We start from the raw sequence: 27,987 nt of genomic DNA, 5'->3' as shown, positions 1-27,987 counted from the left end.
GTGGAGCGGGTCAGGCCAGGGCCAGGGGTCGCAGGAAGTGGGGCTGGGGGTGCCAGGGGACTTGAAAGGGCCTGCAGAGGCACCACTGGGAAGCTGTCCAGGCTGGAGGAAGCCGGCCTGGAGCTGCCGAAAGGCAGATGGATCCCAGGCCTGGCCTGGCGCTGCCAGCTCTGACTAAGCTTTTGGGTCTCCACTGTGGGGGAGGGAGCCAGGGCCTCATAGTGAGGCTGGAGGCACACCAGCCCTGGGGGCGGCCAGCTCTGAGGGCCAGGAGGTCCCGCGCTAGTGGAGGAGAGGCAGTGAGGCATAGCAACGGAGGGTGTGACTCTGGGGCGAGGCTCCTTGGGTTTGGCGTCTGGCCTCGCAAAGTGGTAATGTGTGCTCCAGGGTGGCGCTGTCCTTTATTGAGCCCATCTTTGCATGAAATGTGCCCTTGGTATCACTCATCTTCTTGAAGAGATCTCTAGTCTTTCCCATTCTATTGTCTTCCTCTATTTCTTCGCACTGAACACTGAGGAAGGCTTTTTATCTCTCCTTGCTATTCTTTGGAACTCTGCATTCAGATGGGTATATCTTTCCTTTTCTCCTTTGCTTTTTGCTTCTCTTCTTTCACAGTTATTTGTAAAGCCTCCTCAGACAGCCGTTTTGCTTTTTTGCATTTCTTTTTCTTGGGGATTGTCTTGATCCCTGTCTCCTGTAAAATGTCACAAACCTCCGTCCATAGTTCATCAGGCACTCTGTCTATCAGATCTAGTCCCTTAAATCTATTTCTCACTTCCACTGTATAATCGTAAGGGATTTGATTTAGATCATACCTGAATGGTCTAGTGGTTTTCCCTACTTTCTTCAATTTAAGTTTGAATTTGGCAATAAGGAGTTCATGATCTGAGCCACAGTCAGCTCCCAGTCTTGTTTTAGAAAAGGCAGAGGAACCAGAGTTCAAATTGCCAACATCTGTTGGATCATCGAAAAAGCAAGAGTTCCAGAAAAACATCTATTTCTGCTTTATTGACTATGCCAAAGCCTTTGACTGTGTGGACCACGACAAACTGTGGAAAATTCTGAAAGAGATGGGAATACCAGACCACTTGACCTGCCTCTTGAGAAATCTGTATGCAGGTCAGGAAGCAACAGTTAGAACTGGACATGGAACAACAGACTGGTTCCAAATAGGGAAAGGAGTATATCCAGGCTGTATATTGTCACCCTGCTGATTTAACTTGTATGCAGAGCACACATCATGAGAAACGCTGGGCTGGATGAAGCACAGCCTGGAATCAAGATTGCCGGGAGAAATATCAATAATCTCAGATATGCGGATGACACAACCCTTATGGCAGAAAGCAAAGAAGAACTAAAGAGCCTCTTGATGAAAGTGAAAGAGGAGAGTGAAGAAGTTGGCTTAAAGCTCAACATTCAGAAAACTAAAATCATGGCATCTGGTCCCATCACTTCATGGCAAATAGGTGGGGAAACAGTGGAAACAGTGGCAGACTTTATTTTTGGGGGCTCCAAAATCACTGCAGATGGTGACTGCAGCCATGAAATTAAAAGACACTTGCTCCTTGGAAGAAAAGCTATGATCAATCTAGATCGTATGTTAAAAGCAGAGACATTATATTACTTTGCCAACAAAGGTCCATCTAATCAAGCCAAGGATTTTCCAGTAGTCATGTATGGATGTGAGAGTTGGACTGTGAAGAAAGCTGATTGCCGAAGAATTGATGCTTTTGAACTGTGGTGTTGGAGAAGACTCTTGAGAGTCCCTTGGACTGCAAGGAGATTCAACCAGTCCATCCTAAAGGAAATCAGTCCTGAATATTCATTGGTAGGACTGATGCTGAAGATGAAACTCCCAATACTTTGGTAACCTGATGGGATGAACTGACTCATTTGAAAAGACTCTGATGCTGGGAAAGATTGAAAGCAGGAGGTGAAGGGGACAACAGAGGATGAGATGGTTGGCTGGCATCACCGACTTGATGGACATGAGTTTGAGTAAACTCCAGGAGTTAGTGATGGACAGGGAGGCCTGGTGTGCTGCAGTCCATGGGGTCGCAAAGAGTCAGACATGACTGAGCAACTGAACTGAACTGAACTGAGGATGGCGCTAGTGGTAAAGAATCCACCTACCGCCAATGCAGGAGACATAAAAGACTTGGGTTCCATCCATGGGTAGGGAAGATCCTCTGGAGAAGGGAATGGCAACCCATTCCAGTATTCTTGCCTAGAGAACCCAATGGACAGAGGAGCCTGGTGGGCTACAGTCCAAGGGGTCACGAACAGTTGGACACAACTGAAGTGACTTAGCACTCACACATGCTCTAGGGTCAGTTACTTAACTTCTTTGTGCCTCATCTTCCCCCTCTGGAAAATGAGAAGAAGAAAAATACTCATGTTATGGGTTCTGTTGCTGCTGCTGCTGCTGCTAAGTCACTTCAGTCGTGTCCGACTCTGTGTGACCCCATAGACGGAAGCCCACCAGGCTCTCCCGTCCCTGGGATTCTCCAGGCAAGAACACTGTATATATTAAGAGCTTAGAACAGTGCCTAGTATGTGAAAATCACTCAGTAAATGTTGAACTATTATTAGTACTGTACCTTCCTCCCCATTTGGAAACATCCTACTTGGAAGTTCTCATCTGCAAATTGTGAGCCTGGACTTGACTCTGCAGTGATTTCACCACATACATCAGCTCCAAGGAGTCTGCCTGCAGCCCTTCTGGACTGAGCGGAAAAGTGTGGTGATGGATTGGTGATGTCTGTCCTGGACCTCGGAAGGGAGACAGGAGGCCAACAAGTCTCTCACATGCCTCCTCTGGGCCATTTCATTGACTCAGCAGGTATTTATTAAGCTCCTGCCCAGGTCAGGACTGGGCAAGGTCCCAGGCTATAAAAGTGAGCAAAACCAGACGTGATTTCCCCCTAGAGTCAAGAGTCCAGTGGGGAAGACCTTCATGGGCTGATTGCAGTACTGCATCCAGAGGTCAGGCTCCCTTTCCAACACTTGCTTGCTGTGTGACCTTAGGCTAGTCACTCAGCCCACCTGGGCCTCTGTCCCCTTATCCATAGTGTGCTTAGTGATCCCTTTTCTGCCTGAACCACTCACCTTTCTTGAAACTGGCTCTCTCTTAATGCCTGGACTTTGCCTACAGTGCTCTTGCCCACTGTCCTCTTTTGAAAAATATCTATTCATTTGGCTGGGCTGGGTCTTAGTTGCAGCACATGGGAGCTTCAAGCTTCGTCGCAGCATGCAAGATCTTTAGTTGCAGCGTGTGGAATCAAGTTTCCCGACCAAGGATTGAACCCAGGTCCCCCACACTGCTGGAAAAGTCTGCAAAGCCGTCTGCTATCACGGGGCACTGCTGCTGTGCACGGGTCTGTTCACAGCAGCTCCCCTCCGACTGGGAGCTCCTGGAGGCCCTGGCTTGTCTATTTTCTTTTCAGCACCCAGAGGGGGCCCAAGATTGCCTGGCACTTGGCTTAGGCTCAGTCCCTGGGGGCCGAGGCAAGTGGAGAGCTAGACCAGATGACTGTTTGAACTCTAAGAAGAGGCTGGGCTCCCAGTTCGCTGAGATCCAACCAGTACGCTCAGCTCAGAAGGCCTCGTGTTGATTACTGGTTTTGCTACTTTCCAGTTGTGCTTTGCCAAGTTGCTGAGCCATTCTGAGCCTTGGCAGGTCTGTCTCCTATAATAGAATTACCCTGTGCAGTTAGAGTCTAGCCAGGCCCCAGCATATAACAGGTGCTCAGTAAAAGTCATTTCTCCCTTTTCCTTTCTTCTTAAGGGAGTACTCAGGGCCAGCATCTGTGATCGGACACAGGTCAGACACAGAGTTCTGGGAGAAAACACATGGGTGGCTCAAATTCTAAGAAGCAGAGGAGGAGAAAGGAAGGTGTCAAGTCCCTTTTAGGTGCCCCAAGTGGACTTGGCACCCACAGGCGATTCCTCGAAAAGCGAGACCCATGGCCCACGTGTGCCAGGCCACCACAGGGTCCTTGGCTTTTCACGCTCCCCAGCCTCGTGGGGAAGTGCTCCCTTCCCCTTCTGGAGCGGAGGCGCCTGTCTCTTGGTGCTGCAGCCTCAGTGCTGATAATAAAGGCACCTCTGTGTGTCTCTAGGGAAGCGGGGCTGGGGGTGGCAGCAAGGGGGGCCCCCACAAAGCTCCCGCAGCTGTGTGTTTGCAAACAGGGGAGCTGAGCTGTGCAGAGGGGCTGAAAGCACTAATTGTCTTTAATTAAAGGAGGTTGGAGGCAGCGCAGGCTTTGACAAAAGAGATTTCCAGCCTGTTACAGCTTCAGCCTGAGCTGGGGCTGGGCCGCCCGGGCGCGCCCCCGGCTTTGTCCCTGTGGGGCCTGGCCCTGCAGAGGGCACAGCCAACACCTGCCTGCTGGGGGTGGGGGCGGGGGCCATGCACATGCAGTGGGACTGTGTTGCGAGAGCTGGGCTCTTGGGGCCTGGGAAGATGTCTTCGTGATGAAGGTCCTCTCTTGCTCATTCACTCGCTCAGCAAGCATCGCTGAGCACTTGCCATGTGCCAGGCCAGTGCTCAGAACTGGAAGGACAGAGACGTCACAGTCCCTGTGTTTCAAGAACTCCACGTTCAAAGAGGCTGCATGGTACAGTGACCGCAAGCATGGAATCCGCTACCAGCTGGCCTGTTCTTGAACCCTGGCTCTGCTGCTTATGAGCTGTAGGATCTGGAGCAAACTACCTTTCTGGGCCTTAGTGTTCCCATCTGTAAAACGGGGATGATAGAGGCGGCACATATTTTAGAGGCTGTGTGAGGCTCACTGCGTTCGCACCAAACATCGCCAGTGCATTTGACAAACATCGCCAGTCGGGACTCATTCCTTCATTTGTCCAACTCTGGACCCAGCTGCAGCCCCAGGGGCACTCAAGACATGGAAGAACCCTGGTCTGAGAGGCTGGCTGGGTTCTAGTCCCAGCCTGGCTGTTTTACTTGCCTTGTGGCTCCCCAGCCTCGGTTTCCCCAGCTGCACAGTGAGGGCTGGGCAGGATGGTGTGTGAGGGAGGGGCTCTGCCTTGCTCGCTCCAGTGTCCTGGGAATGGAGGCTCTTCTGAAGAGTGGGCCTTGCTGGGCTCCTGCTCCTGCTGCATACAAATGGGCTCAGCCTCCCGCGCCCAGCAGCAGCGGCTTCTTCGGCTCACGCCATTCTTTTGTCTTCTCTCCCCAGGCTCACCCTGCCAGGTCCTCAGACACATCTGCAGCCCCCCTAGCAGCATACACGCACTGGTGATCTCTCTCCCTCTCACTCACACACACACTCACACACCCATACACGCACCTGCCTTATGCTCACCCCTGCCCCATCCCACCCCCACTCAGCAGAATCTCGGCCTCCGTCCCCTCCCACGCTCGAAGGCTTGCTGACCCGGGGTCCAGGCTGGGTGGGAGGGGGATTGCAGCGCACAGCCTCTGATCCCCTGCCGCCCAGCTGGCTGGGCTGGGTGGTCGCAGGGCGGTGGGGGGAGGGGGCAGAGGGTGCAGGCGTCCTGGGGCCAGACTTCTCAGGCAGTGGGAGGGGAGGTCAGTTCCTGAAAGGGAGGGTCTGAGATGAGCCCCCCGAGGGGAGGGGCAGATCTGGAATTTTCAGCATGAGGAGCACCCTGGGAGACTGGGAGATGGTGACCCCACGCCCACTCTGAGGTTGCGGCCCCTTGTCTAAGCTCCTCAAGGGCCCTGATGAGGAAACCGAGGCTCAAAGAGAGGATGGGTGGGATTCAAGGACGTAGAGTGGGGTCACACCAACCCGGGGCACCACTGAAGTCTCTTGGAAATCAACAAGCCAGGTCCCCTGTGGCCAGCATGGGAGAGAGATGATGCGTGGATGATGTGAAGGTAGGCGGCTCACCCTAAGTCTGCAGGGTTTGAGCCTTGGTATGAAGGTGAGGGGCCGACCAGGCGTGCTTGAGAACCCCAAGACTGACAGACAAACTCCAGGCTGGCCAGATCATAGGCTGAATCCCCGGCAACGGCTCCCACTGAGGCGTGTGGCCCAGCGTCACTCAGGATGAGACCTATCTCTTCCCTGTGATTCCTGACCCCGGCCCCTCAAACTGACCTCAGGGACAAATAGCCTCTGATTATGGCTCTACAGGCTCCCCAGAGCCTGAGGCGGGTGACTTCTCCCAGCCACCTGCCTTCCACCGGGCTGTGAGTCCTCTGAGGGCAGAGCCTGTCTGTTCCAAGGCCGCCCATGAGGGCCTGCTGTGTGTCGGGCAGGACGTCCGAGCTTCACACAGCTCTCCCGGGGCAAGTCTCCTGTCCCCTTTTTACAGATGAGAAAACTGAGGCTCGGAGGCATGGAAAAAATCTGAACTGGGCTGTGTGAGTCTGCAGCCTTCTCCCCCACCTCGCTGGGATGGGGCTCAGTGTGCAGCAAATCAACAGCCAGGCCAGCTGACTCCCTGGGTTAGCAGGTGAGGAGACTGTGGCGGCCGCCCTGGGTATGTGAACTACAACCCTTTCTGAGGGGGAAGGTAAGGGGGCTGCTTTTGGATGCCAGCTTGACCCCTGAGTCTGGGTTGAGGAGAAAGTCTTCAATCTCCAGTTCACAGATTCCCCCTGGGCCCCAGATGAGTCCGAGACGGGGTGTGGGGTGGGGGGTGGCAAGGGGTCTCTTCAGATCTGAGGGGATCTGAGGGGAATAGGCGAGGAAGGGCGAGCGGAGCGGGGAGACAAAGAGAACGTGCCCAGCGGACGGACAGACAGTCAGGTGGAGGATGCAGCCAAGACGGGAAACCCGATTAAGGCAGAGAAACCGAGACGGAAGAAGAAAGGAAACACAGGAGGAGGACGGCAGGGGAAGACAAAAGGAAGGAGAGGAGGAGGAGGCGAGGAAGGCAGGCGGGGAGCAGCAGTCAGGCTCCGAGTGGGGAGAGGGGCTGGAAGGCAGGCGGGGAGCAGCAGTCAGGCTCCGAGTGGGGAGAGGGGCTGGAAGGCAGGCGGGGAGCAGCAGTCAGGCTCAGAGTGGGGAGAGGGGCTGGAAGAGGCTGCTTGCCTGTGGGCGGGGCCAGGGAGGCCTCCACCTGGAAGTGGGGAGACGGAGGCGTGTGGGGGCGCGGAGGTCCCTTTGGGGCACGTCGGCTGTGCGAGAGTATGTGAGTGGGTGAGAACGTGTGAGCAGCTCTGGGAGACTGAGCGTGTGTCTTTAGGCCCGGACAGGTGTGGGAAGCAGCCCAGGATGTCTTTTCTGGCTCTCTTGGGTCCACACACACCCCTTCCCGTTTTGTATTCATGAGAACTGAGCTGAAAGATTAATCCATCATTAATACGGTCTTTGCTGGCAGGATGGGGACAGGTGCCAATTTGTTATTTATTTATTTTTAAAGGTACCAGGTAAGGAAGAATTGCTCAGTTGATTGGTTTTCTCTACCCATCCATCCATCCATCCACCACTCATCCACTGAACACCTTCTGTGTGCCAGGCATTGTGCTGGGACACGAGAACCTAAAACATAAAGACAATAAACTTGTGCCTGCACTGGCTGTGATAGCCCAGAGTGGGAGGAAAGGCCTGTGGGGGTCCTGAGTGTAGATGCTGGGGCCATATATTAACATGCTGAGTCTGGGCAGCCCCTTTGTCTCCCTGAACCATTTTCTCTCTGGTAAAATGGGGTGGCAGTCCCTGCTTCCTGGGTTGATGTGGGGTCCGCGGAGGTGGTGTGTGGAAGGGGCCCAGTTCTCTAATGCGTGCCCTCCGGCCCTGTGCTGTCCCACCTCTGCGACAATTCTTCCCGAAGATGCTGAGCACCCAAAGCTGTCAACCCTTCCCGGCCCAGGAGGCGGTCACAGCTGTGCAGCCTGGCTGGGGCACTGGGACAGGAGATGGGTCAGCCCTGCCCAGCCCAGGCAGCTGCGGAATGAGGACGGGGATGAGGGTGGGCAGGTGCCCCTCCCTGGGAAGCCCCACACCTGCCCGGCCTCTCATGCCTGGAATATTCAGTGGGGGGGCCTCCTCAAGCTATTTCGGCTTGTCCTCCAGGTCCTTGGCTCAGGTGCCTCTTCCTCCAGGAAGCCCTCTGGGACTCCCAGCCTGAAGCAGGGTGGACATCACCACCCTGCATTTCTCCTGTGGGTCCTCACGGCCCTGGGCTTCCCCTTTACACACCTACCACTTGAGCTCCTGGGGGCAGAAGCCACCTCAGATCCAAATCTCCCTGGGTGCTTGAGCCCAGGACAAGGCCCAGTGCACTGTGGGCTCCACCCGTTTCTGGAGGGGCTGGGTCATTTGTTGGCCCATATTCTGCCTGCTACTCCTGGGGCTGGGGGTAAGGCTGCTGTTTTTCCCTGAGGGCTAGAAATCCACTTCTTCTGACACCAAATCCCTCCTTGGGGAGGGGGCACTGGGGACTCTCCTGACTTAGGAGGTGGGGGATGGGGTCAGGGTGATGCCTGGGAGGAGCAGGGGGTGAGGGGAGAGGAATCCTAGCTCTGCCTTAGACTGGCCTTCGGTCCCTGGGACCCTCACCTTCCTTGGCAGCAAATCAGGAGGACAACTTCATGGTGGTGGGTGGGGAAGGGCAGGGTCTTGGCCTTAGGCTGGTGGCCACACCAAGGAGTAGTTGTGGTGGGCGAGTCTTCAGACACTCAATTTTCAGGGTTGCCTCTCCCAGTCATAAGTGTTTTATGAATGAAGCTTCAAGATAATATCCCACCCTTGCAAGCACCTAACCCCCCCATGCCCCTCCTAGGTGGAAATTTGGGTGTCTCCCCTACAGCAGGCAGACCTGAGGCTGGCTGCCAGCTCCGCTTCGATCTAGCTCTGGAACCACATAACTCAAATGGCTGGGCCGTCACTCCCCCAAGCATCCTTTCTATTGGCCAAGGTGGTGACCCACCCCATGCCAAGGCCACCCTGCCTCCTGCCTCCCCCCCACCCATGCTGGGTTCCCCACAGAGCAGAAGAGGGATCCCTCACTCTCCCTGCGACGTGACATTCACCAGCATCACTTCTGGTCCCATCGGCGGAGAGGCCCCACCCCGGCCCGGGCCACTAATCCCCACAAAGCCCCGTGCTGGGCCTGGCATGACAAGCAGGCCCCGCTTCGCCCGCAAGCTCCGCCGGGCGTGCTCGGAGGGGCCGAGGCGGGATTCAGCGCGGCTGTCACTCTCCCTGTCCGCGCCTCTAATTGGATTCCCAACACGCAGAGGTCAGCAGAAACGCTGGGGAGAGGAGAATCAAAGGGAAGGGGCGCCCGGGAGATAAAGAGAGGCATTCTTCCCGGGCCACAAAGACGGCAGCGCGAGGGATGGGAGGGAACCCCAGCAAGGGGGTGCCCAGCTGGAGGGGGCCAGGACCCGGAGCTGGCGCGCGGGAGGCTGAGGCTGAAGGGCCTGCCTGCCTCCAGCCTGGGGCTTCCCCTCCTCTGTTTCCGCGGCGCCTCGGGCTTGGACACCCTCCAGCCCCCGTTCTGGGGAACGGGGGTCCTTTGAGGCCTGACCTCTCTCTCCCGCCTGCTCTAGGAAGGGTTCTTAGAAGGCTCGAGAAGGCCCTGGAGTCAGCTGGATCTGGGTCCCAATCCTGGCTTGCCTCCTGTGAGGTTCGGGCAGGCCCCTGCAGCTCTCTGGCCACAGCTTCCTCCTCTGTGGAATGGGGGTAACTGAGGGCAGTGGGCAGGCCGGGATGAGGGGACGCTAGCTTAGAGCACAGTGGGGATGCATAATGGGGTCCGCACACAGTTGCCCCTTCCTCCAGGAGGCACCACAGCTCCTCCGCCGGCCTGTCCACCACTGGCCCTCGTGTACATGTAGCCTCTCTCCCCAGGAAGGCAGAAGCGCTGCGTGAACAAAACACGGCCTGCAGATGCTACAGAAACGCCAATCCAGCCTGGGCAGAGGCCTTGCCATCAAGTCTGTACCACTGTTTGGGCCTTCTTGGCAGCTGAGAAACCGGAGGCTCTGGGAAGTGAGAGAATGGCCAAGACCACCGACCAGAAAACAGCAGAGCCTGGTGAGGAACTGACCCCAGCCCAGCACCGTCACCAAAGCCCCCTAGGGCCCCTCCTGCTTTCCTGTAAATCATAAGCAGATTCTGGGTATATATGCTGTGCACACAACCAGCGGGGGAGGCTGGCAGGCCGGGGACAGAGGCTTGCTGCAAAACGGGCCGATTTGCTTTAAGGATGTTGGAACTGCTGAGTTTGGTTCATGAAAGAGACATGAAGAGGACCTCAAAGGGAATTTCTAAGAGACAGAAAATCAATGACCCTGACATTCTGGCCCCCAGAAAGACTGTGTGTGTGTGTGTGTGTATCCTTCCCTGACATACACACTTCACTAGTGGGGTCCCTTGCACGCACAGAGACACACATGCACACAAATACCCATTTCCAAGTGTGTGCACATGTGGTTTGATACAATACATAAATGAACATATACACTCGGGCTTGATTTCCTTGTGGCTGGATGTGCACAAATATACACACACCTACTTGACTCAGGACACACACGTCCATGGACAGGGATCCCCTCACACCATGATGGGTGCACACCCTCATTTTGTGGCACCTACGTTCCTCTGCGTGCACTGGTCCAAGTGAGCCAGCACATGCGTGAGTATGCTCCTCCTTGTACACACATGTACTGGGACAAGTCAGGCAGACGCAGGAACATACAGGCACAAGGGCAGTCATGACTAACAGTGGGCTCCAGGTGAGCATGTGGGCAAGGGCACGTATGGGCCCCGTCCCTGAAATGCATGCTCTTGTGTCCAGAGATGTTCCAGTCGCACATGTGGAGGGATGCTGGGTCAGTGGGCCCGCTTCTACACATACAGGCACACAAACAGACTCCCATCAGACCCAGCGCACACTCTGCCACGTCTAACAGGGCCAGCGCACACATACATGCAGCCGTGTCAGGGATGCCCTGCACTGACCCAGCACACGTGTGTGTGTATACCCCTCTCAGGACTCCAGCAAGCTCCCACAGACAGCTCTGATGGCAGGGTGTCGGGGGAACGCAGCCCAGGGCTACGGATGTGGGGCCCCTGAAGCTGCGTGGTCCACCCAGGCAGCTCAAAAAGGCCAGCGACCATTCTCGGGTCTTTAAAATGCTACCAATCAGATGGTGATACCTTTAAAGGATGAAGCTTGAGTCTGGTACCCTGGAAGAAGGCAAGGTGACCAGGTTACCTCTGCTGGTAAGCCAGCAGAGGCTCTGGGCCCAGAATTTGCCAGGGACGTAGGGGACAGAGGCAGGAAATAGCTCTGACTGGCCCTCAAGTCCCACCCAGGCCTCTGCTTTTGCTCGCCTGGACGACAGGGGTTCAGGGGCCTTACATGCTGAATGGCCTCTCCCGCTGTCTCTGACCCCAGTTTCCTCATCTGCAAAAGGGGATGATGGTAACCTGGAGCATTGAGATAAGTCAGCTCCAGGCTACGATCCGCACTGACCATACGCCATGCGCTGGGTGCTGTGCCCGGTGCTTTACTTTGATTGTCACACTGAACCCTCACAACTCACCTGTAATATTCCATTCATTATTATACCCATTATTTAGATGAGAAGGTTAAGGTTTTTGGGAAGTGATCACACGTCCCGAGTCACATAGCTCGTAAACGTCAGAACTGGTATGAGAATCAAAGCAGCTGGCTCTTCCCTTTAACCTTCCTGCTTGAGGGCACCAGGGTGTGGCAGGTGACAGGGGGGTCACTATTCTCATGTCACAAATGGTCACAGCTGCCCTGCTGGCCTCTCAAGCAGCACTGTGAGGACCAGGAAGAACAGAATTAGAGGCTGTTGGTGCAGAAGAGTCACTCTACAGGTGGCCACACTGAGCCCCAGAGGTGGGAGGGGCAGGGGAGGTGCTCTGCCAGGGTCCCAGGGTGAGTGGGTGGGGGACACAGAGCCCATATTTGGACCCAGGCACCCTGACTCTGTGAGCTGCTCCTGCGCTGCTCAATCTGGCTAAAACAATGCTGTGCCACAAGCATGTATTAAGCGCCTGCTGCTAAGCACCTGCTGTGTACTCAGGCTTCCTTGTAATTGAGAGGGGATTACCAGTCACCACCAGCCCCCTGAATGATGTACACACACTCTGTCCTCCAGGCGCTTGGCCAGGGCACTGCCTGGTGCCCAATCCGAGAAACACCCCTTCCCAGATGGAGCAGGGGTGCCTCTCCCTCCCCATCCTTTGCCTGTCTTCTGAGCTCCCATAACTCCTCTGGGCCTCTTCTAAACCCAGCGAGGCTGGGACCACAGGCCCCATTTAACAATGAGGAAACAGGCTCAGAGAAAAGACCTCAAGTAAGACAGGCACTGGGGCTGAGGTGTGACTCCTGAGGCTGGAGACTCAGTGGGCTGGGTGCCTCCTCCTGCTCTGTGCCTGCACAGATGCAGGCCCCTGGTGGGCTCCCAAAGGCTCCTGCTAAGAGATGGGTCCCCCAGCAGGTCCTGGTCAAGGACCACCATGTGGGGAGTCTAAACACACAGGCCAGTGCAGGCAAGGGAGCAAGAACTGGAATTATGGTTGTTAATGGCGAAGACACAAGGAATACTGAGAGTGCTCTCTGAGGCCCCCAGCTCCAAGAAGGATCTAAGATTTTTATAGGAAATGCTGTATCTCAAGAAAAAGGATCCTTAATCCAAGTCTAGAAACGCCTGTCCCAACCCCGGATAGACCTGCTGGGCATCCTGGTCACTCTGGTTGCCCTGGAGAAAGAACCCCCAGCCTTCTCAAGGGCCTTTGTTAGCATCATCACTCACATCAGGGTTGGGAGGGTACAGCGTGTGAGAATGGGGTGAGTGGGGCTCTGCAACTAACATTTATGGAGTAGCTTCTATGAGCTAGGTTTTCCCTGGTGGCTTAGATGGCAAAGAATCTGCCTGCAACGCGGGGGACCTAGGTTCGATCCCTCAGTTGGGAAGATCCCCTGGAGAAGGGAATGGCTACCCACTCCACTATTCTTGCCCGGACAGTTCCACGGACAGAGGAGCCTGGTGGGCTACAGTCCATGGGGCTGCAAAGAGTCGGACACAACTGAGCAACTAACACTACTTTCACTTTCTATGAGCTAAACATCAGTCTAGAAGCTGGAGACAGCAGTGGATGAAACAGAAACATCTGCCCTCCTGGAGTCTGCATTCCAGCTGGGGAGACAAGTAGTTAAGAGATAAAGAAGGGAGCCTGCAGCAGTCAGGTGGCAGTAAGGGTGACGCAGAGAGAGGGAAGAGGGACAGGCTGTGGGCACGCGTGCAAGGGCACACCTGCGCATGTGAACACAGGGGCACCCTTTTGAAAACTAGGGCGATGGGGGACCTTGGGGAGAAGGTGATGTTCGGGGAGAGACCTGAAGAAGATGAGAAGGCAATCAATGTAGATCCCCAAGGAAAGAACATTCCAGGCAGATGAAATCGCCATGAAGGTGAGCGGGTCTGGAGTGAAGAAGGCAAGGAGGAAGTAGGAAAAAAAACCTGTCTGAGGTGGCGAGGGACAGATCACGGAGGGCTCTGTGGGCCCTTCTGGCTTTTGCTCTATGTCACATGAGGGACTTCGGGGGTTCTGAGCAGAGGCGGGGCATTACCTATGTTTTAGAGGGACCTCTGACTGCAGAGCCAGAGAAGGCAATGGCAGCCCACTCCAGTACTCTTGCCTGGAAAATCCCATGGATGGAGGAGCCTGGTAGGCTGCAGTCCATGGGGTCGCTAAGAGTCGGACACGACTGAGTGACTTCACTTTCACTTTTCACTTTCATGCATTGGAGAAGGACATGGCAACCCACTCCAGTGTTCTTGCCTGGAGAATCCCAGGGACGGGGGAGCCTGGTGGGCTGCCGTCTATGGGGTCGCACAGAGTCGGACACGACTGAAGCGACTTAGCAGCAGCAGCAGCAGCAGCTGGCTGCAGGGCAGGGAACAGACTAGCGGGCAGGGAGGAGGAAGGGTGGAGATGTCCAGTAGGTAGTTGGGTATGTGAGTCTGGACTTAGAGAAGGAGTCCAGGCTGGAGATTGGCCAGAGAGGGCCTGGATGGAATCACCCAGAGAGAGAGAGAGAGAGAGGAGGAGACCACGGACTCAGCACTGGGTCCTCTGGGGGAGAGAGGTGGGAGGTGAGCAGGAACTGGCCACAAAGCACCTGGCAAAGCAGCAGGGACACCAGGGGACAGTGGTCTCTCTGTCACCTGCCCCAGGGGAAGCTGAGGCCTGGGAAATGACCAGCAGATTGGTGACATGGGTGTCACTCCTGTGAGAGCTGGATAAAGAAGGCTGAACGCCGAAGAACTGATGCTGTAGCGCTGAAGAAGACTCTTGAGAGTCCCTTGGACAGCAAGGAGATCCAACCAGTCTATTCTAAAGGAAATCAACCCTGAATATTCATTGGAAGGACTGATGCTGAAGCTGAAGCTGAAGCTCTGACACCCTGGCCACCTGATGTGGAGAACCAACTCACTGGACAAGCCCCTGATGCTGGGAAAGACTGAAGGTGGGAGGAGAAGGGGACGACAGAGGATGAGATGGTTGGATGGCATCACCGTCTCGATAGACATGAGTTTGAGCAAGCTTCAGGAGATAGTGAGGGACAGGGAGGCCTGGCGTGCTGCAGTCCGTGGGGTCAGAAAAGGTCAGACACGACTGAGCCAGAGAACAAGGACAACGTGGCCCTGATGACGAGCAGTTTCAGTGGAACCGGGGCCGGGGTCTGACGTGAATGTGTTCCTGAGAGCTCTCAGAACAAGAGTCATCAGCAAGAGGCTGGGAGGGTCACACGGCCTGGGCGTCAGAGTCAAACCGACCCAGTGACCCAGCTCTAGTCCCAGCCCTGACCCTTCCCAGCGGTGAGCCTCAGGCAGCGCACCTCACCTCGCTGAGCCTTAATGTCCTCAGCTCAACAACAGGGATAAGATCCCTCTTACACCCTAGGGCTGTCAAGAATCAAATGAGATAAAGATTGTGAAAATATTTCACTCAGAATGAAATGCACAAATATTCCAGTGGGAAGACAGCAGGTTTTGGATTTCAGTGCTGGCTCCACCATTCATTAGCTGCGTGATCCTGAGCTGATTTATTTAACCTCTTTGAGTCTCCGCTTCATCCTCTATAAAATGAAAATAACAACCGTACCCAACTTCTGGGGACTTCAGGGATCCAGAATTCTGCACCAAGCCTAAGGCAGAAAGCCTAGCACACAGTGGGCGCTCAACCAATGCACATTCCCTGCCTCCCTGGGCTCTTGTCTCTGGTATTTACAATCAGGGCCCAGTGGGAGGTACAGGAAAAGCAGGACTGGACCCTGAGTTTGATTGCCGGGTCTCTACATAAGCCATTTCGTCTAATGTCTTGGGGCCTCAGTTTTTAAAAGTGACAAGCTGGTGAGCAGTTGCCTTGGCCCCTTTGTTTGGAGGTGCCAAGAGGGCAACAGGCAAAGTTCACGTACTGTGTCTGGATGCCAGTGACATGGGAGCCCTTGCGAGTTTGTGACCCTCTCCTGGGTCAGCGTGATCAGGAAATAAATCCTCAAGATGGAAACAACAATATCATCCAACCTCCATGGATGGGGTTCCACAGAGAAAGATTCGGAAGGCCTGGTGAAGGAGCAAAGAGCCCGAGGGAGCAGAGGGGGTGGGAGTCTAAAGGCCTGCCCACCCCTCAGGGTGACCCTGGAGCCCCTTTATCTGTATGGTTGTCAGGGGCTGGCTCACACCCTGCCAAACCCACCACACCTTCCTCTTCACATAAACCATGCATCCTAGGGGCCGTGCGGAACTCTGCCAGGGTACCTCTCTTGTGGGGTGGAGACTAAGCTCTCCTGTGGTTCCAGGGGTCCCTGGGGTCTTGTTCCTGCAGAGGTGGAGGTAAAGGGTGGGGGTCATCTAACAGAACATCACGGGGACAACAAGGGGCTCCCGTCAGAGCCTGGGCCCAGAAGGCCGGAGCACTGGGCTCAAGCCCCGTCTCTGCCACCAAAGGGCACTGTGACCCTGGGAAAGTCCGGTCCTCTCTTGGTTTCAGATTTTCTTGCCACTAAAATGGTGCTAATAATCTTCGCCTTGCTTCTCTCATGTGGGTATCATTCAGATCAAAGTATCTCATAGGGTGAGACCAAATGCTACACAAAAGCAACCTCTAATCTTTTTCTGGAATGAGGCAGAGTGTAAGTAAATAAATATTGTACATATGTAAGACATTATAATTACAAATGGCATTCCCTCCCCACCCCCCGACAAGCAATGGAAACAAAACAAATCAAAACAAAAAACAGCAAACCTCATTTTGTACTGTGTGAAGAATTCTCATTCGGCCTGAGCTCTGATTCCAACTCGATACCTGACAAGGTGAGTGGATCTGGGCACGCCTCCACACCCCTACCCTGTTCCCAAAGCCCTGGTGGAGATCAGATGCTGGTTTCAACGGGGGCGGTTTGTCAGTCCTGCCAGTAGGGAATTGACAATAGACCACCCTCCCGCCACACTCCGCTACCCAAGGAAGGCGGTCTAGGCTGTGGGAAGGGACTCAAGCTTTGCCGGAAGGGACTCAAGCTTTGCCGGGCAGGTCTCAGTTCAAGCCTCTCACCTGCTGTGTGGCCTTGGGCAGCTCCCTTCCCCTCTCTGGGCCTCAGTTCCCCTCTGAGGTCAAAGTTCATCCCTAGGCACTAGGAATAAGGGGAGCAGGGAGAAGCAGCAGGATGGGGGCTGAGGACAAAGGGCCCCAGGGAGGAGGTGCCCCAGCAGGGCGAGGGGTAGAGGCCAGAACGGGGCCTGTGGGGCCCGAGCCAGCTGCCGCAGAGCAATGAAAATCTCTTAACCACACAGAATTGTTAACGGCTCCGAAATCCTGTTGTACCACAGGCTTAGAAAGGCTTAAACTGTTAAATGCATAAACTTCCTCAATAAACGGGCTCCTCTCGCCAGATCCCGAAGCCCAGCCAGATGAAAAGACAGCCGCTGGAGGGAGGGGAACTTCCCCCAGCTGTTTATGGTACTGCTGGAGTGTTCTGGAGGCAGCCTGCGACCAAAGCCGTCAACCTGATGCCTTCGGGGTCTCGGGTCAGTCTGGGGCTGAGAGAGGGCAGTGCTGGGGCTCCAGGGTCAGATGATCTGGGTTCAAATCCTATCCCTTCTTGTGTCACCATGGACAAGTGACTTCACCTCTCTGAGCCTCAGTTTCCTCTTCTGTAAAACAGGGATGAGGATGCTAAAGCGGTGACTGGGAGTCAGTGAGACCCTCAGTGGGGAGCTGCCTGGTCCATAGGAGATCCTTGGATGTGCTGGGTCTTAGCTGCAACACTCGGGAGCTTTGCTCTTTGTTGCGGCATATACAGGATGTTTAGTTGCGGCATGTGGGGTCTAGTTTCTGGACCAGAGATGGAACCCTGGGGACCCCTGCATTGTGAGTGTGGCGTCTTAGCCACTGGACCACCAGGGGAGTCCCTACCAAGCCTTTCTGACGCCTCCAAGAAGCAAAGGACATCAGAAATAGGAAGCACAAGCATGCACACCTGCCTCGGCCACCTCCGAGGGGGTGGGATGGCTGGCCCTTGGTCTCAGTTTCCTAATCTGATGGGGGGATTCCAGAAGGTAACGGGCAGGAAGGCAGCATGACACAAGCGCTTGGTTAATGCTGTGTGGAGGCTGGCAGTGGAGTCCCCTTCTTACTGGCTAGTGCATCATACCAACCGAAGATTCAATAAAACAATAGAGCCCGGCATACAGCACAAAGCTGGGCACACTGGAGGTACCTTTCACCCTCAGCTCTGGCCTTCTCCAGTCCTCCGGACTCTTTTCAGCCTCGGCCTCATTCAGCCCTTGGACAGAGTGAAACTAAAGTGCTGACAGCCCCTCTGCCCTTCTCCCTTGGCTAAGAAGACTTCTCCCATGCCCCCTGTCCCCCAGAAGGCTGAGGGTAAGTGAGAGACCAGGGTTAAAAACAAAAACATCAGTATCATTTCTGACTATCTTTTTTCTGGACTAATTTCTGCCCCCAACTCCTCCCATTCTCCAAAGCCCTGGGAAAATGGCTCCTCCTCCAGGAAACACCCCCCCACCCCCGCCCCCAGCTGTCTCCTGACTTCCTCCGGAGTGCCCCAAGGCTATAGTTTCAGTTGGAGCCATCTCCCCTATACCAGACTGGAAACGTTCAGAGGGCAAGAAGGGTCTTCTTCATGTCTGCAGTCCCTACACCTGATCCAGGGACTGGCACACAGTAGGTACCTGGGGAGTGTGATTTACTAGTGTGTTAGCTTCTTGGTCCTCTATACGAAGACCATCCAAGAAGCAAAAAAAAAAAAAAAGAAAATCAGAAAATGGAGTTCAGTGAATGTATGGTGGCTGGCTGGGTAGGTAGATAAACAGGTAGATCAACAGATGGAGAGATGGATGGATAGTTGTGAATAAAAATAGACTCTTTGAGAGCACAGACGAAAGGGGATTTGGGGAGGGGGAGGTACTTCTAATTTTTAAAAGCAAAGACTTGAATAGCCTGAGTGTACTGTCCAGGATTCCCATCCAGTCCCCTTCCCCAAAGGCTGGTGTGTGTGGTCTCAGCCCTGGCCTGAGTCTGGGGTCTGGAGGGGTTATCTATGACCCTTCCCCCTCCCCAAGCTGGGTGTGTCCACCCTGCCCTTGAAGAGATGCTGCAGAACTTTCTGTGGGGGGTCTGGGCTTTTCTTCCCACCCAGCATTCCAACACTCACACCCCTTTCCCACCACAGGCCTCGCCAACTGGACGCCTCCTCCTCTTTACCCCGAGACCGACCGCACCCCACCCCCACAGACTCACCAGACACAGCTGGGCCACTGGTCCAGCCTCTTTGGGAAGGGCTGGAGCTGAGAGCAGGGTGGAAAGGAGGCCACCCTGAGGGTGGCCCAGGCTCCAGCTCTGAGGGCTCAGAGAGGATCTCTGACCCTGGCCCCTCCCTACCTTGGCTGGGGAAGCACAGGATTCTAGAAGTAAAACAGAAAATAAAGCCACAGGCAGAATATCCCATGCTGGTGAGTATGTGGGGAAACAGACACTCCTGAAGGCTGCTGCCAGGAGGGTACCTCAGCACAGTGTTTCTGGAGGGCAATCTGGCAATGTGAGCCAAAAGCTCTAAAAAAAAAGTACATACCCTTTGACCCCACAATTCCACGCCAGGAGACATATCCTACACAAATACCAGGAGCAGTGCAGAAAGGCAGAGGGACCGTGAAATTCATCTCAGCATTTAAGATAGTGAAAAACTAAGCAATCTACGTGTGGATCACCAGAGGACTGGTAAAAAAAAATTATCGTACAGATAGCCTATGGAATTCTAAGAGCCTTCCCACATGATCCAACATGACATGGAAAAACACCCACAAAATACTAGTAAGTCAAAAATCCTCATGTATTCCCAAAAGGAATCTATTTTTTCTTTAAAAAAAATCAATATGTGTAAATACACGTAAATACACCTCGAAGGATCCAGATCAGTCTGTTAACAGTGGTTACTCTCTGTGTTATTTTAATTTTCTCCTTTTGGCTTATCAGTAATTTCTAAAGATTCTGCAAATAACCTGTATTGCTTTTGTGATAAGGAAAAGTTATTTTTTCCTCAAAATAAAAAAAAGCTCATTGGGAGAAAAAAAAAAAGCTCACAGGCAAGTTTATAAAAGTTCTTATTTTTCTGACAGTTTTCTAGGTATTTTCTCATTTACTCTGCACAGCAGTCCATCTGTTTATTCTGTTTTGCAGATGAGAAAACAAAGATCAGGAGAGGGTCCATGGCTTGCCCAAGGTCACACAGCTAGCAAGAGGCAGGACTGGGGTTTGAAACCAGGTCTCCAAGACCAAGGTCAAGGAGAGGCCACGGGTGGGGGAGAGAGCAGGGCCAGGGGCTGCCAAGCAGGGCAGGGGGAGGAGAAGGAGAGGCTGGGAGGGAAGCCCGGGGCAGCTGGAAGCTGGGAAGCCTGAGCTGGAGCCAGCTGATCAACATGTGCGTGCAACCATCCCCCACCAACCCCGCCACCCCCTCACCCCTCTAACCCGCTGGCTCGCAGCCCCTCTCCCTGTCCAAGCTAAATATTAAAAATCCCATTACACCCTGAGAGCATCGCACAGATCACACTCACTGTGGAACTCCCTCCAGACCCCTTTGAGATGCACGTCTGCCATTGGGAGAGAGAGAAGGGCAGGGTCCCCAGTGGTTTCTGGGTTGGAGCGGGGGCGCACATGCATGGGCAGGGAGGGGCAAGTAGGAGTTTCATTAGGGAAGGAGAGGCCAAGATAAAACTTGGAGAAACTGAGGCCGGGACACATTCCCAATCAACCCCATCAACATCTGGAAAGAGTCAGGCGAATGGACTCAGGGCTTGGGTGGAGCAGCTGCTGCAGAGGTTGGGGGGGGGGGGTGCGGATTCCCGGGCCTCCCTCCTGCCCCGCAACCCCTGGCCCCAGCAGATCCACTGGGGTCAAGCCCCAGTGGGGACTGTGCTACCGAGGGGGCTGGGGACCGGGGTAGGGGGAGAAGGCAGAGGCCCTCTGCAGACAGTCCCCGGAGCCTCCCACCCACCTTCTCTATGGCCAGTGCAGGCTCAGGTGAGGCCCTCAGAACCGTGAAGAGATGAATCAGGGAGAGAAAGCTGTGTCCCAGCCCCACTCCCAGTAGGGCGCCGACACCAGCCAAACATGCCCTGTACTGTCACACCACGGGCCTTTGTTCATGAGGCTTCTTGACCACGAGTTCCTTCCCTCCCTTCACCCATCCAAATCCTACTTACTCCTGAAGGCCTACTTCAAATGCCACCTCCTCTTTGAAGCCCTCCCAGATGTCCCATCAGAAAATATGGCCCTCTTCTGTCAAAGTACTTGGCCTGGCCAGATCTCATTTCTGGAAGGACCATGCTCTGCCTTGTTCCTTTGTGTCTGAATCCTCTGCTCACCCAGGAGCCACTTGAGGCCAAACCCTGAGTCTCAGGCACTCTCTTCCAACCATCCCAGGTCAGCTCTGCTGCTGCTGCTGCTAAGTCGCATCAGTCATGTCCGACTCTGTGCGACCCCATAGACGGCAGCCCAATAGGCTCCTCTGTCCTTGGGATTCTCCAGGCAAGAACACTGGAGTGGGTTGCCATTTCCTTCTCCAATGCATGAAAGTGAAAAGTGAAAGTGAAGTTGCTTAGTCGTGTCCGACTCTTAGCAACCCCATGGACTGTAGCCTACCAGGCTCCTCTGTCCGTGGGATTCTCCAGGCAAGAGTACTGGAGTAGGGTGCCATTGCCTTCTCCTAATCAAATGACACCTCGTCCGAGAAGCCTTCTCTGAATCACCTGGCTAAAGCAGATCCTCCTTTTAATCTCTACTGTCACACCTTGTATTTTTCTTTTCACTCCTCACTGTTTATAACTATATACTTATTTATTTACTTTATTTCCTCCATCTTCCTCTGTCCACCCACCTGGACCAAAAACTCTGGGAGGGCAGTGAATGTGCCTTCTTGTTCACTTTGATGTTCCCTAGGACTGGCATATGCCTGGCTATTAGAAGGTACTCGATAAATACCTGTTAGAAGGCTAACTGGTGCACAGCAGGTACACAGGACATGCTGGTTGAGGGGTTAACTGGGCCCCTCCCCGGCTCTCCCCACTGTGCCCTGCACAAAATAGGCTCCAGAGCAAGTTGGTCTGATTGAATCAGTTTAGCCCATAGTTTCAGGAACCACTGAGTGCATTAGAATAGCCAGTCCATCATTATTCACCACAGCCCACCCCTGGGATCGCTGCCATGCCCCAAGAGGACTCACCTCCTCCTCCTCTGCCAAGTTTTTTCTAACTTGCATTTCTTTGAGAAAGCAATGGATTATTTTCCCATCAAATTATGCTTCAACATTAAATGGATCTTTCCAAACCACACCCTCCCAGAGATTCTGCTAAGGTCCCCTCTCACCCTTTAGGGTGGATGCTCCCTGGGGTGGTGGTGGGGCTGGGCCTGTGGTCATTGCCTGGCCTTGAGTCCTGCTTGGTCTGGCCAAGGATGTGTTAACACATCGTGTGTCTGAGCTAAGAGTCCTGTTATAGAAACATCAGGGCTGCTTGTTTAAAAAAATGCCGATTCTTGGCGTCACCTCTGAGGCACAGAACCAGACCTGGGACGGAGTTTGCACCAGACCCAGGAATCTGCATTTTAATAAACTTGCCAATGGTTCTGGAGGGAGGCACAGAAAAGGTGGAGAATCCCTGAGCTGGAGATGGGAGAGCACTCTGCCGACCACTCGGATGTGAGCTGTAATTACCATTCCAACATGTCCCGGGCTGGTGGGGCCAGCGCCTCTGGGGCTTGGGCTGAAGCAGCCCCACATCTGGGTGGCTGCACACAGGCCACAGCAGCAGCTGGTGTCCTTCTGGCTCCCTGAGCTCATTAATCACACCCTGACTGGCCTCCACTCACGCCCAGCAGCCGGCGGGGCTAGGCTGGGCCTGGTCTGGGGGTTGGGGTAGGGGGGAAGCCAGCCCTGGACACACCCTGCCCTCGTATTACCTCGAGCCCCCACCACTTGCAAGAGGCAGCCCAGACTCTGATCCTGTGACAGGCAACCTCTGCCGTGGCCCCAGTGACCCTACCTCCTGGCGTTCACACAGTGTAATTCCCTCCCCTGGAGCAAGGACTGAACTGGGTGACTCACTTTAAATGAAGAGAATATGGGAGAAGTAATGAGATGTCCCTTCTGAAAACAAGAGGATCAAAAGATTGTGGCTTCTGTCTTGGGTACTCTCTCTTTCATACTCTGGGGAAGCCACTGCACACGCGAGAGGCCCATGTGGGAGGGACCGAGGCCTGCCAACAGCCATGTGCAGGAACGTGGAAGCAGATCCTTCCCTGGTCAAACCTCCAGATGCAACCTCAGGAGAGACCCTGAATGAGAAGCACCCATCCATCAAGCCATCTGTGCCTGATTTCTGACCCTAAGAAACTGTGAGATAACACGTGCTTTCTGTTTTAAGCTGCTAAATATGGGGGTAACTTGCTATGCAGCAATAGATAACTAACACACCTCCTTATCTAGGCACCCCTCCAATCATGGTTCTTCTTACCTCCCTCCTTGTGCCCTGAGCCATAGCCACACCAAACAACCGACCAGTCCCTCTAATGAGCCACACTGATACATGTTCCCAGGCCTTTGCTTATGCCAATCCAACCTCCAGAAGGCCTGGGCCACCTGGTCAATGCCTCCTTCTCCCAAGACTCAGCTCCAATGCCACCTCCTCTCAGAAGCCCTCCCTTTATTGATGCCCGTCATGGCCTGGACCAGTCCTATTAAAACAAACCTGACACATTCTCCCTCTTGTTCATTTACAGTTGGTCCTCTCTGCTAGACCACGAGCTCCTAGAAGGCAAGGCCACAGTTGGATTCTTCCGTCTTACCTGGTGCTCAGCACAAGGTCTGACACAGAGGAGGGGCGGGGAGGCTGGAGGAGTGAATAACCGGCGGACAGTGAGGGGCCGATTCTGTTCCCCACGGCCAGTCTCATCCCTGCCATCTCGGGTGGTGCATTTTCACACTCAAGTATAGAAAACCAGATGTGTTGTCTTCCCCGAGAAATCAGCCTTTTCTCCCCGTTTCCCCGTTTCTTTCCCAAGATCATCAAGGCTCTGTAAACTGGAATGTCTGGCTTCCTCTGAGTCCTCTCCCTGCTCCCTTTCCAACTTGTCTCCATGCCTCATCAGTTCACTGCCTAAAGACCCCCTGACTGTACCCACCTCTTCCCCAGCACTGGGGAGGCCCAGTGCAGGCGTCGCCATCTCCTAAGCTCACTGCAGCAGCTTCCCCAAAGGCCACTGCTCCTATCTCTCACACACCCACTTCTCCTCCCAGGGGTCTTCACATGCTTCCTCCAAGGGCTGGAGGGAGGCGTCGAGGAGACGGCAGATGTGATAGAATTTCATAAAGGTGAGGATCATTGTAGCTTCCCCAGGCTCAACTTTAACCAACCTTCACGGCTCCTGGACTAGCATTTGGAACACTCCAGGATTCAGTTCCAATCAGGAGGGCAAGAGGAGCTGGCACAAGTAGGCTTCAAGTCTGCTACGCCGTCGCCAGCTCACAGTGCAGAGAGTCTGCGCCATGCTGGGCTTCACATGTGGCGCCCCTTTAGTTAACATTTACTAGGTTTTTACTAGAAGCCATTATAAGTGGTTTACATGTTTTGAGGTCTTGAATCCTCACAACGAGCCTATGAGAGAGGGTTTCACACTTGGTTCAAGATATCCAGCTAGTAACAGGCAGGGCTGGGATCTGAACTCAGCTCTGTCTACCTTTATATTCTTCTCTCGAGCATGCAGTACCTCTTACAACTTCTTACATTTGCAGAGCAGCTTTGTGACTCTTGGCTGTCATCAAATACCACCTGTACTTAACATTTTCCCTTAAAGGGCACAGTGGGTAAAAGGGAGGTTTGGAATCACATGACCTGGAATCACAGGCCACCTCCACTTACTCCCTGTATGAACTCCCTGAGTTCTGACTTCTTCCTAAAAGATGGCATGTTCCTTCACAGGGTTCTTGTGAGGATTAAAAGTTCGACATGTAAAGTGCTTGCCACACAGTAAAAATAGCTCACAGTGGGACTGTACTTTCCCATTTCTCTGGATTGGAAGTAACCACGTTACTTGCCTTGGCCACTGAAATGTGGACAGGCATGACGTATGAGCTTTTCTGGGGGCTGGGGGGTGCTTTAGAGCCCATATACAATCTGTCTTACTTGCTCCTTCCTTCTGCCTGGTGATCACAACATTCCAAAGAGTGGCTCCTCCATCTGCTTGGCTCCCAGAGGGAGGAATCCCAAACTGACTCACAATGGACATGCAGCATTAGTGCAAAATAAACAGTTATTGTTTTGTTACTTCAGCATGGCTTGGCCTATACTGACTGATACAGCAAAAGCTCAATGAAGTGATCTTATCAATATAATTTACTACGACTTACACATTTTCCCAAGTTGACTCGTGATGGACATGTCGCATTAAGTGCAATATAAACTTTTACTGTTTTGTCACTTCAGCATGGCTTGGCCTATACCGACTGACATAACAAAAGTTCAGCGAATATTATCTTACCAATGTCATTTACTACGGCGTACACATTTTCATAAAAAGGAAACCATGTCACTTTTGTGAATGAAGAAACAAAGTACCACTTGCTATCATTAATATTCACATAATAGCTAAAATGAGACACGTTTATCCTCATACCAACGAAAATCAACGAAAATGCACACCCCCTGCAGTATCCGCACATACCACCATTCATGAAGTGCTGTTCAACGCCTCCCTCCATGAAGCTGAACCATGGCTATAGATCCGGAAACTGGCTGCAGAGGCCCTCCCGCTCAGCTCCAGGCCTCTGCCCTGACCAGCCTGCCCTCCCAGCTGCCAGGCTCAAGGCTGCAGCCGATACCAATGCCACGCGCTTGCGGGGGGCACCTGTCCCACCGCGGCCCTTACCTCGGCAGACCGTGCCATTCTCCACGGCCTCGAAGCCCGCCTTGCACATGCAGCGCCCGATGGGCACCAGCCACTCGCCGTCCCCGTTGCAGTAGAGCTTGATGGGCACATCCACCTCCTCCGCGTTGGCGATGCAGCTGCCCCGGGCGGCCACCAGCGACGTGCTCTCCGCCCCCGACAGCGTCTCCTGGAAGACGGCGCCATTCTGGATGATGCGGGGGCACTTGCGGTAGAAGACGCGCACGGCAATGAGGGACATGCAGCCGCCGTAGTCCTGGAAGGCCAGGTAGAAGCCACTGCGGGACACGGGCCCGAAACTCCGCACCTCAGTGTTGATCTTCATGACCCGGCCGCCCAGGTCCACCTGGGAGAAGCTCTCGTCGGCGGCAATGGTGTCCACCTTCACCCACGGGTTCTCCATCCAGGTGGGGAAGGTCTTGGTGGCCGAGTCGAAGTCGGCCTCGTAGTAATAGAGGTTGAAGGTCTCCTTGCAGGAGCCGGGCACGCTGGGGATGCTACTGCAGTCACGCACCGAGAACTTCATCTCCACGTGGATGCGGTGGGCGCCGCGGCGCCGGATGAACTTGGTCCGTAGCCAGTTGTTCTGGCTTGACTCGAACACATTGCACACCTGGTACGTGCGGATCGTGTTCATGTTCTCGTCGTAGCCGCTTACCTCTTCCCACTGCGGGTGAAATGCCAGTCAGGTGGGGCAGGTAGGGGCTGAGCCCCAGGGAGCATCCTAAGGGGTGGGGCACAGACTTTTCCTTAGGGAATCCTCCAGCCGTGAAGGCGGCGGGCAGGACATCTACCATCAGGGGCCTCCTCGTCTCACGGTGGGAGGCACAGGCTCTACTTAAGGGATCTGCCAGTTTGATGATGGAGACATGATGCCTACCATCAGAGAAACCCCGAACTGAGTGGGAGACTTGGCTCTGGCCCTGAGGAATTCGCCGCTCTACGCAGGAGACGCGCCAATCTGACGGGAAGGGCACATGCCCAGCTCCTGGTGGTACTCCCCTAATCCACGTGGGAGATGTGACCCCTACCCCCCGGGGTAACTAATCTGATGAAGAAGTCACGGCCCCCTGCCGTTCCTGGGAAGCTCCCAACGGAAGGGAGCCCAGGGAGAGGCCCACTGAGTCTGAACGCACACAGAGGATGTGCTTGAGGAGCCACCAGTCTGGTGGAGGAGACAGGGCTTCAGTCTGCCCGGAGCGCCCTGTCTGACCAGGCAGACACAGCCCTTGCCCTTGGGGATCCTCAGTCCAACGGACGATGAGCCCTCACCCCCATAACAGAAATATGAGGGCTTTTCCTGCGAGGGTAGCTAATATGGAGACTGGAGGGAGACCTCCTCGTCTTCCTGCCTGGGGTCATTGCTTCGGCACCTCACCAGGCCCCGGCCTGGGCGCTCACCCACCCAGCTGGAGGGGGCTTGGCAGGGCCGCGGAAGGCTGGGAACAGAAGGGCACAGACCGTGTTCCATGCACAGACGCTCACTCGCCGGCTGAGCCTTTGTTCACCCTTTCACACCCCCTTGAGCTCCTCTCACTTTTCTATCCAGCCTTCTGGAACCTCCTGGAGCGGAGTCTCCCTCCGGCCGCCGTGTCCAGGTTCACGAACTCTCCCTTGGGCCTCTGGGGACAACCTGCCTGAACAAGTGCCAGGCACGCCCAAGCCCTCTTGGTCTGGTCTTCCCCAGTGGGTCTGAGAGCTTGCTGGGATCAGCTTCTCAATCCCTTCTCCTCCTATGCCCCTCTTTGGTGCTGGGCTGGCTTCATCTGGGGCAGGCCCCAAAAAGGGCCCCAACAAGCAGGGTGAACCCGTGCCGAGCCCAGGGTGGGCGCTGTAATAGCATCTCATTTCTTTGTCATGACTATCACATGTGGGAAGCACGGTTATCCCCATTTTACAGATGAGCAAGTAGAGACCAGAGAAGTACAGTCACACATCGGCACTTGACCCCAGGTCACACAGACCCAAACTCAGACCCATGCCCATGCTCGTCCACACTGCCTCGAAACACGAGAACCCAGCAGTGGGCTTTGTTCCAGCTCTGCTAACTTGATGTGTGACCTTAGGCAAGTCACTGCCCCTCTCTGGGCCTCTATTTCCCCAACTGCCAGAAGTGACTGTTGTGGGGAGGGTAAGCAGTCGGAGAGGTGTCAGCCTCGCATGGATGCTTTGTCTTTCTGCCTCCCTCAGACTCTCCGGGCCCAGCCTGCGCGGGGCGGGGCAGTGGCTGTGGATGCTGTGAAGGGCGAGTGTGTGTGAGCAAGACCGAGCGGGTCCAGCCACTACCTCAGCGGCAGCTCTGAAGCTCCCTACATTGCATTTAATTTTTTTTTTTTTGGTGGCACCATGTGACAAAGTCAGCCCCTTGTTACAATCACTGCTCTTCTTCAGAACTTAATTAGAGCACTTAATTAGAGCACTCTGCCTTTCTCCCCTCTCTCTAATTAACATGCGGAGGCCCTGCAGCCTAAACACCCCAAATAATTGCGTCCGGGGGCCCTGCAGCCCAGCCTGGCCTCATTACTGGCAGGGTGGGGCTGTGGGCCCA

General features: G+C 54.5%; 1 protein-coding gene across 1 annotated transcript in view; it reads right to left on the bottom strand.

Moving 5' to 3' along the window:
- The window catches only part of EPHB2 (EPH receptor B2), a 214,810-nt gene that overhangs the window by 110,447 nt on the left and 76,376 nt on the right, over positions 1 to 27,987 (bottom strand). The window contains exon 3 of the mRNA XM_088843436.1: positions 25,422 to 26,106. Coding sequence (XP_088699562.1) covers positions 25,422 to 26,106 — 685 coding nt within the window. The remainder of the gene's footprint in view (positions 1 to 25,421; positions 26,107 to 27,987) is intronic.

The sequence above is a fragment of the Moschus berezovskii genome, chromosome 2 (genome assembly GCF_049115385.1).
Source record: "Moschus berezovskii isolate FMDL1 chromosome 2, NW_MosBer_1.0, whole genome shotgun sequence".
NCBI lineage: Eukaryota > Metazoa > Chordata > Mammalia > Artiodactyla > Moschidae > Moschus > Moschus berezovskii.
The sequence above is the reverse complement of the archived record's forward strand: the minus strand, read 5'-3'. Positions and strand labels throughout refer to the sequence as shown.